This window comes from Galleria mellonella, unplaced genomic scaffold (genome assembly GCF_026898425.1).
Source record: "Galleria mellonella isolate WM207_F2 unplaced genomic scaffold, CSIRO_AGI_GalMel_v1 utg266, whole genome shotgun sequence".
Taxonomy (NCBI): Eukaryota; Metazoa; Arthropoda; class Insecta; order Lepidoptera; family Pyralidae; genus Galleria; species Galleria mellonella.
In genome coordinates, this window is record NW_026442061.1 from 1505622 (window position 1) to 1517628 (window position 12007).

A 12007-nucleotide genomic window follows, 5' to 3' on the forward strand; every position below is an offset into this window, starting at 1 on the left:
ATTAAGTCAACGCTATTCCGTCACGAGCGAAACAGCCGAATCCCAAATCCTCCGTAAACATAAAGGAAGTGGATTAGGCACCGCATCCGCAATAAAGTAGGTATTTTAATAAAACAAACAATAAACAGGCAACCGTAAACAGTATAAACAAGGAGTAACAGGCTTGTTGCTATCACCGTGACGTCACAGCAATTTAACACGCCAGTTTATGATTTTAATTTACGCCGCTCCGGGGGAGTTATGGAAATGTACCCCCGGGATTCGGGAACATGCGCTCTTCATTAGCTATTATTAGACGTTCATATCAGATAAACTACTCTGAATATATCCGGTCGGTAGAAGGTAAAAAGTATATATTCACTCCCGTAAAGAAAAGCAGCTATAATCGTGAACACACGTACATCGAGATGGATGACAAAATGTTTTGTAAGCGAAAATACGTTACGTTTAAAATATTTTTAATTCAGAACTCAGAATAACGTTAAGAATATTTGAATTTAGAATGCGTTATCGTGTGCTTATTTACATGTGTTGAAATTATTTTGAATTTAGAACACAAAATAACTTTTAAAATATTTTAGTTTAGAACACGAAAATATGCGTTTCCATGTAGATTGTATTTCGTTACAAGCATTTACAAGATGTTTTAAGAAAGACGCTGCTGTCCATCCTTCGCCTTCCACCTCTTACAACACCCACGGGAAAGGTAGAGGTGGCCTATTCTATGCCGAGACCATACGATAATTAATCAAAATAATTGAATTTAGCACATAGGATACTTTATATACTGATTCACGCGAGCAAAGCCACGATATACAGCTAGTCTATGATAAATTTGAAGTTTAGTTTACAGTGGTCTTTAAAATAAAAATTTCACTGTAATATTAAATTGAAATTTTAATTTTAAATATAGGTTTTGAGAAATGGTGCCTCAGAGTTATAACCAAATTATATGTAGATACAATACATGTGCAGTATTGTCAAAAAAATAAGTCTCCGTTTGGACTTTGAGTACGGAACCTCAAAATGAAATTCCTCTCGTCTACCCAACGCCATATTTCAACTTCCGTAAACTGGAAATCGAACGTAAATACGGTGGTATTTAAACGCCACTACTAAATTCCGTCCTTTTATCTCACCTGTAGGGCCGGAAGCGAAGTCGTTTGAGTAGGGCTGTACATTTTAAAATTTTCAAAAAAATTAAATATAAATGAAATTGCATGGAGTTTTCTAAATGGCTCTTTAGTGATAATTACAGGTTTCCGTATACTGTTTTTATTTTATTTTATTTGTATTTAATATAAATACTAGTTTTTACCGGCGTCTTCGTCCCCGTAAGCGGGATAGCTTTACTGATCGGCATAAAAAGTAACCTATGTCCTTCTCCACCCCATATAGCACGTGTATACCAAATGTCATATTAATTCGTTGAGCCGTTAAAACGCTAAAAAGTAACAAAGTCACTTTCCATTTACATATACTACTAGCAGTACCCCGCGGCTTTTCGCGAATCGGTACATAAAGTATGCTAAGTTAAGACTAGATATTAAATTGCACTCAAATCCGTTCAATAGATTTTGTGTGAACGAGTAACAAATATCTATCCATCCATCCATTTTTACAAATGTTCACATTTATAATAGTAAAGACTTTTTAACTAGCTTACCAAACAGACCATGTTCTGTAAAAAATCTTTATCAGACACAAACACTCGTATAGTTACCAATAAGAGGTAAAAGCAATAACTCTTTCAAAGTCAGAGAAAGGTAGGTCGAAACTGGAACGGTGACAACCCTACAGTGGCCCAGATAATCTAGATGTATATATAGATATATACGTATGTTTACAGGCATCTATAAATGTCTATAGACTTTTTATTGTAGCCACGAGTCCCAAATTCTTTATGCGACGATTTGTACCAGCTCGCTATTCGCCGGAATCGTTTAGCGAGAATCGATACGACAGTCGTTGATGAATGACGATAACTTAGGCTCTTTATAGTGCTAATTTATTTTCAACCGACTTCAAAATAGGATGTTCTAAATTTTTTACGTTTGTTACCTCTTAAACCGTCATTTAATAAACTGATTTGGAAAACTCTATTTCTATCTGAAAGGATGTAAGTACTTACGGGTTTATAGAAAACTAATATTTATTTTTTATATATTTAAATAATAGGTAACTAAATAAACGACATAATAAAAATAATATGATATGATTTTATTATGAAATAATAAAATTAACACCAAATTAATTATATGTTATCTTGTTCACAGGTAAGCATCAGGAGTATTTGAAACAGCTGGTTAGCAACCAAATGGCTGTAAGTAACTAGAACTATGACTGATCACATAGAAACAAATATAGGGGAAGCATATAAATACAAGATGAAATTATTAGCATGCCTTTAGTTATTTCAGTATAACTTTTTTATATGCAACTTAGAATGGCAAGCAAGCTGACGGCCTACCTGATGGAAAGTGGTAACCGACGCCTATAGACATGAGCAGTACCATGGACGTAACGGAGTATACTGTTTCGCTTTTTCGTCATAGTCGTAAAATACTGACGGATCTATATAGGTAATATTTGTCAAATCCGTCAGTATTCTACGACTATGACGATTTTTTTTTATACAACTTAGAATGGCAAACAAGTTGACGGCCCACCTGATGGAAAGTGGTAACCGTCGCCTATAGACATGAGCAGTATCATAGACATAACAGAGTATACTGTTTCGCCCATGATATACCCCCCATGCGTTGCCATTCCTGAGGACTCAGGTGTTATTCCTCTGTACACAATAAATTCACGCTATATCCCACCCTTCAAACTGAAACACAGCCATGCAAACACAACTGCTTTACGGTTGAAACACGAATGGGACAGAGGTACCCAAGCAATCGTCTTTTGTACAAAGTCTCCCTCTGGTAAATTTGTTTATATTACTAAACATTTTGTCCCAAATTTTTCTAAAGTTTTTTCATGAATTCTTCATCAATCTATCCCATACTAATTTGACAGCTAGATGCGCTTATTCTTTCAAGCCAATCGTCTAATGGATACTTGAAAGCATTGCATCCCGAATTGTCATGAAATGGTTCAGGATATGTTAAAAGTATAGGAACAGAACAGAAGGCTCAAAGTCATTCAACAATCACTAGAATCGAAATTGATCGATTACAAGATAATAGTATAATATTTTAGATTAAGGGCCCACTTGTCCCATATTACATGCACAGAGATAGTACAGAAACTAGGGCATAGATTATATATTTTTCGATTGCGATTATTAGAATATCGATCATTCGTATAGCAACATTTAATCTGGACACCTGTCGGTTCTTTTTTTTCTTTTAATATTTTTTTTTAATCGCAAGTTTCATTGTGGATTTTATTTAAAATTATCTTTTTAATGTGCTATTTAGTGATATATAAACGTATGTGAATAGTGTGTGTTATCTATATGTATATACATTATATTGTCTTTAAAAGGTTTAGAGGTTCTTGACACTTCCCTCAAATATGATACGATCTTCCAAACAACATAGGACAGATTAATTATAAGGAATATCATTTTAAAATTTTAGTTACATATTTAATCTATAATTTATTTGCAATTAAAGATATATTATGATGTTATAAATACTCGTATATTAGAATATATATATGAGCTCAACCGTAATCAATATTCGCCATTCAAAATATGTCCTGTCACTACGTAAATTAGGGATTTTTTTATTTATTTATACACTGCACCAACACCAACAGCATATAGCATTATAACATATATAATAAACATTAAATACAATACAATATTAATGCACATGCCTTTTAAAGGTATTTTTATAATTTTACATTAACATAATTATACAGTATGAAATGAAGTAAACAATTTTAAGGAATTAAATAAAGCATGGGCTAAAAAGATACATTAAAAGGCATAAAATATCGTGAAAAAAAAATATAATAAATAATTACATAATACTATTCATAGTGTACATATGTAAACCTTAAATTTGTTTTTGCGTAGAAAAATATAAAAAAAAATGTTAAATATAAAACATAGTGAAGTGAGTAGGAGAACCAAGGAGCGAGACTGTATACTCAATGTACTAGACTTGTTGGGTGTATTATGTGATCAACGTAAGCTCGCACCGAGGAGACGGCTCAAACGAGGTAAGCTTCGCGTTATTATTCATAATTTAATGAACTGATAATATCTCCTCGTTGTTGAAACAGGTTTAAATTACCTCTTGAAACACGCAGTGCATACTTATCTAGATAGCTGTATACCTTACATTATATAGATAGAGTATCGAGCCTCAAAAACGGGTCAACTTTTTGCCAGCTAATTATCAAATTAACTGACTCGTTTTTTTATTATTGTTTTATATACTTACACATAAAATGAATCTTGACGTATTATTTAATAAAATGATTTACCAGAGGGAGACTTTGTACAAAAGTCGATTGCTTGGGTACCTCTGTTCCATTCGTGTTTCAATTGTAAAGTAGTTGTGTTTGCATGGCTGTGTTTCGGTTTGAAGGGTGGGATATGGCGTGAATTTACTGGGTACAGAGGAATAACACCTGAGTCCTCAGGAATGGCAACGTATAGGGGGTATCATGGGTGAAACAGTCTACTCTGTTATGGGGTTATATACAGTTAATTTTTTCAAAAAATCGATTTTTTTTTTATTTTATTTTCTGATTCTACATATATTCAAGAATACACACAAGAAATTTCAAATCGATCCGGCAAATATTTTCGAAGTTACACGCATATTTGTAACGACGTCTCGGAGCGCTTGGGAGTATAAGGCCGGAGCGGCATCGACTACCTGAGCGCTGTCCCTTTCATGCATCTGTCTATTGTAAGCATTCCCCTTCTAAAGTGTTTAGATGTGTAAATCAACAGTGTGATTATTTTATTTTATACCTGAAAAGTGAGTTTATATTTTTTCGACCCTAAAGTGGAACATATTTAAGAGTGGTAGTCAGTATACGGAGCCAAGCCAAGCTGTAAACTTGTGAGATCGTTTATTTTTTTGTGTGTAATTTCCAGTGAAAATGAAGTCTTCCCGAATAATGAGAAAATCTCATAATGTACGTAAGTCGAGAGTAAAAAAACGTAAAAATGTTTTCAACCCAAAAACAGCTGAAACAGATGAAAGGAGTTTCAGTGCCTCGGCGAAAAAATTTAAAGAGCAAGAGGAAATCTCCGTCACACGTGATCCGTCTGTTGAGTATCGCATACTAAACTTCATTACTGTTTTTGCAGCAATTGCTGAATATGTAAAGTGTAAAGTCTGTGACGGAGATGTCAAGTTTCAAACAACTTCTGAACGAGGACTTGGTTTTCAAATAGTTGTGCTGTGTGATAAGTGTGCCGACCGTAGCGTAAATTCTAGTCCGTTCGTCACGCATTCTTATGAAATAAATCGACGATTTTTATTTGTCATGAGAGTTCTCGGATTAGGATTGAAAGGTGCAGCAAAATTTTGTGGATTAATGGACATGCGAGCTTTTATATCACAGCCAACTTATGATTTGATAATAAATAACATTCACTCCAGTGTAAAAATAGCCACTGAAAAACTTTTTGCACAGGCTTGTACCGAAGAGAAAAATTTGACTTCCGATAATCAAGGTAACGAACATTCAACAGAATTAACTGTATCTGGTGATGGCACATGGAAAAAGCGAGGGTATACTTCCTTGTACGGTGTGACCTCTTTGATTGGATATTATTCAGGTAAAATAATAGATATAGTTGTTAAAAGTGCCTACTGTAAACTGTGTGAAACTTGGAAGAAGAAACTTGATACAGAAGAGTATAATGAATGGTACGAAGAACATAAAAATACTTGCACTGCAAATCATGCTGGTTCCTCAGGGAAAATGGAAGTTGATTCAGTCGTTGAAATGTTCAAACGTTCATTGGAAAAACTCGGAGTCATCTATAAAAATTATATCGGAGACGGTGATTCCAAAACGTACTCGGGAATTTTAAAAGTTAAACCTTATGGTGATGAGGAAGTTGTAAAGAAAGAATGTATTGGACATGTACAGAAACGAATGGGTACGAGACTTCGAGATTGTGTAAAAAAAAAAAAATGTTGAGACTGTTGAGAATGCGAAAGGAAAAAAAATACAAAAGAAAACTCTCGGTGGAAAAGGAAAACTCACTGGAAAGATGATCGATAAGTTAACAGTTTACTATGGCTTAGCAATACGTAGAAATTGTGATTCCATTGAGAAAATGTATAATGCTATCTGGGCCACATATTATCACTATTGTTCATCTGACCAAAAACCTCAGCACGACAACTGTCCGAGTGGACCAGACTCATGGTGCAGCTGGCAGAGGGCTGCTGCTGCCAATGAAGTATCTACTTTCGAACATGATTATGAGCCACTACCTGATGATGTTGCTGAAGCTATACGTCCGATTTTTATAGACCTCAGCAATAAAAGTTTATTGGAAAGATGTGTCGGTGGTTTTAACCAAAACAACAACGAGAGTTATAATCAACTGATTTGGAAAATCTCTCCCAAAATTGTTCCGGCAGGCTCGAAAACTGTAGAAACCGCTGCATACATAGCTGCTGGCGTCTTTAATGAAGGAATGGCTTCATTATTATATTATATGAATGCAATAGGAATTACACTTGGACCCAACGCACATTTATATGCCGAAAAAGAAGATGAGCAGCGCGTGAACATCTCCGACCGCAGAGCGCGCGATAGCACCCGAGATGGAAGAATGGCTCGCAGACAACATCAGCTCGAGTTATTGGAAGCTAATGAATCAGCAGAAGGTCTCTTATATGGGCCTGGAATAGATGACACCATGTAAGTTGAAAAAAAAAATTTTTTATCCCATGTAAAGTGCACTCAAAACTTTAAACGCGTTTTTCTCGAAATGGTGTTTTCAAAGTCGGTGACCACTGTAACTCGAAAACGGTTTCTCCGATTCGTCTAAAATTTTGATACAAGCTTCTTAAATATATTTTTCAGTTATTAATCGAAGCTTTTATTTTTCCAATAAAAACTTCGATTTTTTATAAACAATTTAAAGTTGAAATTTTGGTGAAAAATCGACTTTTTTTTTTGAGAAGGCGCCATTTTGACAAAAAAATTTTTTTTGCTTATTCCATCGATTAATAATTGAATTTAACATTACTTTAACTAAATCTTTTTATTTTTTTAATTTCAGATGATCCAGTTCAGAGATAGAGTGGTCACCGCAAGACGTCTTTTTAGAGGACCTCCTGGAGATCGGCTGTAGCTCTTCTCCAGAGAAATATTTTTACTAATAATAAGCACTAAAATGTTGTTGAATAATACCATAATAAGTATGTAAACTTTTGGAATCAATAAATTTTAACGGCTTCTCAAAAAAAATTCCTAAAAATTCGCTTTTTTTCGACCCATTAACTGTATATAACCCCTTATGTCCATGGTACTGCTCATGTCTATAGGCGACGGTTACCACTTTCCATCAGGTGGCCGTCAGCTTGTTTGCCATTTTAAGTAGTATAAAAAAAAAAGTGTGTACGCATTAAATAGATGCAGAAATTATAAGACAAAATTAATATAGGAGTTATGAAGGTATCATTCATAAATATTTATAACGCAAAATTGTATGAAAAAGTTGACCCGTTTTTCTCGATTTCTATGGAGACACTCTATCTATATAATCTAAGGTTTTTATAGTGTTTGGAAAACTGTACGATCTATCGTTCCACCGTAACAGAGTTCAAAAAGAGACTCTCATGCTACTGTGTTATTTTTACTAGCTGTATCCTGCAGATTTACCCACATATGTTATATGTAACTAGCGATCCGAATTCACTTCGCACGCTAAGTAATCACGTATTTTTCTTTATTCCGAAAGTCTCGATAATTTACTCTTTATTTGGTTAACAAAAGAAGTTGATTTATTTTCTTTTTTATTTATTTTATACTTTATATTACTAATGTTTTATTAACTTGCATGCATGATTCACTTTCTCACACATTATCTAACTAATCTAATAATAATATATTGATTAAATATAAAGTGATATCAAAATTAACTGTATTTGAATTTGTGAATCACTCATGCCTTTGTTTGATTAAAAAAAATACCTCTATGGACAGTGTCATTGTATTTATTTCTATGTTATATTTTACTCTATTTTTGCCCGCGTTGCACTTATTCCTTTCCAATCACGTGGGAATTTTGATAAAACCTGTATGACTATCTCGCAAGGAATCTATCTACTAAGGAGTTTGACAAACTCCTTCGTAAATTTATCGCGTTTAGTATAACCTCACTTTTTTACTAAATTGGAAATATGTAAATAAAGTACCCACTATTTTTAGCTCGAAAATTTAAAAAGTTCGTTGGCAGCAGTTATCTGGAGCGAACACCCATTCAAAATCTGCATTTTTTTTTAATATGGTCGAAAATAGGTATATGCATTATATTATCAGTTTCTACCTAATTATGGGCGAGGCTTATCACAGTGATAGTAGACAACGCTTGAATGATAACAACAACAGTCTCCGACGGAACGTCCGCGTGTATTATTCCGGCAAATATATGACATACAAAAAAAAACAAAAAATGAATAAATAAATAAAATGCACTGACAATAAATATAAACGGAACGTCAAATTTCAAAATAGTGTTGTGACGATGCAAAAAGTTGAGTTATCGATGCACTGTTGAGCGCGAGTGCGAAATGAGTACGTTCTGGACAGAGGTATTGAATGCAGCCGCCAATCACTCGTTCCAGTTGACACCTGGTGATTTGTTGTCGCCGCTCGATATGGGTTCGAATGATTTTTTTAAGTTCCCATCCAATCTGCTGGCTGAATTTATGTAGGTTGTGAATTATTATGAGCATAGTAATATCTGTATGAAGGCACTAACAATTTTTTACTGTTTATTTTAATTTATTCTATTAAAATTATAGATATTAAAGTTTTTAAAGATACTTTGATGTTAATTTTTCGATCACGCTCAAAGGATTTTTGGATCAACACAAAGGATACTTATTATCCTAACTCGAATAGGCAAAATCAAAGTACACTGTACCTATCTGATTTCCTATACTAGCATTTCAAAAATTTGTAACGTTTTTAAATAAATGTTTTAATTTATTTACGTATTTAAATAAAATTAAAAAAAATTGTTTTAAGTACATAATTATTTAACTGCAGCTCGTTAGTGTACTAATTTTACTGATACTAGTTCTAATTAAGCCAAAACAAAACCGCTTATGTTTGTTGTTTCAGATAATCCTCTTACGCGGTTATTGTGTTTATACTAACAGTTTCCGTCGGCAAATAATTTGATTTACTTATAGTAATAATACGGTAATATTAATTGAGAATATTAATATAGTTGCTTTAAATACAAGTACATAAAGCGAAATATAAACAAGTGATCGTTAACTTTTGGTATTAAGAAACCAAGTAGGTATCTCAAACGTGCATTGTTTAATATAAAATAATATTGATAAATAGGTAATAACTGAACATTTGATATCATTATACATATATATCAACATACAAAATGCGGTAATTTAGTGATAATATTGTCTGTTTACACGTATTATATTTTGCCGTGTGGGCATAAAATAGACCACATCTTCCTTTCCCGTTGGTGTCGTAAGGTACGACTAAGGGAGGCAACTAAAGGAAGGCGAGGGATGGGCAGCAGCAGCCTTCTTAAAACATCTCTAAAGCCTAACTGCGATTGCCAATTCGCCTACCAAGCGTGGTAACTACTGGCAAAATCCTTCAAAGGAAGGCTTACGTTCAGCAATGGACAGATGAAGGCTGATATTATGATAATGATGATATTTGTATTGTAACACATGACGTGCCCAAAATATAATGAAAATTTTTTCATGACCAATAAAAATAAATAATATGAAATTAAAAATATTATATTAATTTGTAAATGGCAGTTCTTGTCTTATAAAATTTTATTCGTGCGCGTCTCTAGTTTACAGAGTTTCACGTCCAATTACAAAGTTTTCTGAATTGTCTTAATATGTATCTTAGAGACCACTTTGTACAAAGACTCGCAACAACAAAGATACAAAGTCCTAAACAAACACTTGTCCTTGCTGAGAAAAGGTTTAAGCCTCTCATTTACAATAAACTGACACACGAACTACGAGACGTATACTGTAATAATGTAGACAATTTCAGTTATACATAATTTTTCTTCTTTCTTCGTACAAAATAATGTCTCCTCACATTTGTCACCTCATAATCTCAAATTATCAAAACGTACAATCATTTATTTCTGTTTAGTGTCTTTCATTTTACATTACTAATCTAGAATAACGATATTGAAAATTTACAAAAATACATTTAATTGACACTCATCAACATTTTTTTTTTACACTTACGATACCATAAGATTTGGTAAATACACATATTCCATTATTTAACGTCCTTCGATAAAAACGCCATTGCGCAAACTCTGTAAATTATCACTATGTTATCTTTGAATTCGAGATAATAAATCTTCTGACACCGCCTAATAGGACTACAAAATATAACCACGTCTATCAGTTGTTTTTCATACACAGATGAATATCTCGTACCATAGACTACACACATTATCTTATCGACAGAAGCAAATATATCGATATTCATACACAGTGAAATCACGCGCATCGACAATTTGATATTACTGGATCGCGACTATCTTATCTCGTTTATATTCAAAGGAATGTGATCGAAATGAACGTGTGTGTTTCATTGTGCATTAATTTACAGTGACTAATTTTGTTACAAAATATTTATTAAATTATATTGTTCCATGGAATTCCAGTGTGTGGTGAATTGCAGTATTGCATTATTTTTTTTCTAGTTCTTGGAATAGTGTTGTGCATAACATATCGATATGAAAATACCAAAAGTATCATGGTCCCGGACTATTGAGTGTATGCAAACATGTGCATGGCGCACTTTTTACTGTAGTCTCAGCATGTGCGAACAGTTTGCTTATGTGCATCATATTCTGGCACAGCCTTATCCTAATCTCGACGTTGTAATTGCTGCCCCAACGTATGCTATGCACTGTGAGTAAATATTAATATTTTAATAACTTCATTGTTCAGATAAGATGTATAAGAATTTAAATTTTCTCGTATTTTACACATATTTAATACTAGCAACCTACTCCAGCTTATGGCGTTAACTGACTTACCCCATTTTATTATATATCAGTTTTTTGTTAAATAAATAACCGCCCATGTCCATGTCCTTGACAATGTTGTTTTCTACAGGTGAAAGAATTTTTAAAATGGATGAAGTGTTTTTTGAGTTTATCCATGCATCATCATATCAGCCGTTCAGCAGTTAACACTGTTGAATGTTCCCCATAAGGAGGGTTTTGCCATTAGTTCCCACACTTGTCTGGCGGGTTGGCAGCCGCAGCCAAACTCTGACGATGCTTTAAGAGGGACGCTTCTATCTATTCCTCGAATGAATAGGAGACCATTCGCCTCTGATGACACTCACGGGAAAGGAGGGGATGGCCCATTTTATGTAGGAGCCACACGGCACTTAGTTTATCTATTACAAGTAAAATCTTTTCTCTTTATAATATCAATTTAGACATTAATTTGGCGTGCTTATGATGCTGTGTACGAATCGCATCGAAACGTCACGCGTCAACTTGTCGCTGACATTTCGATTTAGATTCTGATTCGACCATTCGTATCTAGTGCAAGGTACTATGCAACTTGTTGTGTTAAATAATAATATAAATTTACTTATCTACGGTTTTTATTCCGTTGTACTTAATTTTTAAAATAAGTATTCTTAGAGTAGTAATTGTTATTGTTCCTAGTCGTCGTTTTTTTTATACAACTTAGAATGACAAAAAGCTGACGGCCCACCTGATGGAAAGTTGTAACCGTCGCCTATAGACATGAGCAGTACCATGGACATAACAGAATATACTGTTTCGCCCATGATACCCCCCATG

General features: G+C 33.8%; 1 protein-coding gene across 8 annotated transcripts in view; it reads left to right on the forward strand.

Annotated features, from left to right (window-relative positions):
- Positions 1-12007, forward strand: part of LOC113515985 (atypical protein kinase C) — a 297975-nt gene that overhangs the window by 245462 nt on the left and 40506 nt on the right. The window contains exon 1 of one of the 8 annotated variants that reach the window (XM_052895215.1): positions 4035-4179. The exons of 4 other annotated variants lie outside the window; for them this stretch is intronic. In XM_052895215.1, coding sequence (XP_052751175.1) covers positions 4050-4179 — 130 coding nt within the window. In that variant the 5' untranslated portion in view covers positions 4035-4049. Of the gene's footprint in view, positions 1-4034; positions 4180-8546; positions 8876-10742; positions 11097-12007 lie in introns of those variants that run through there. 3 more of the 8 variants (XM_026900306.3, XM_026900307.3, XM_026900305.3) reach the window with 3 other exon arrangements.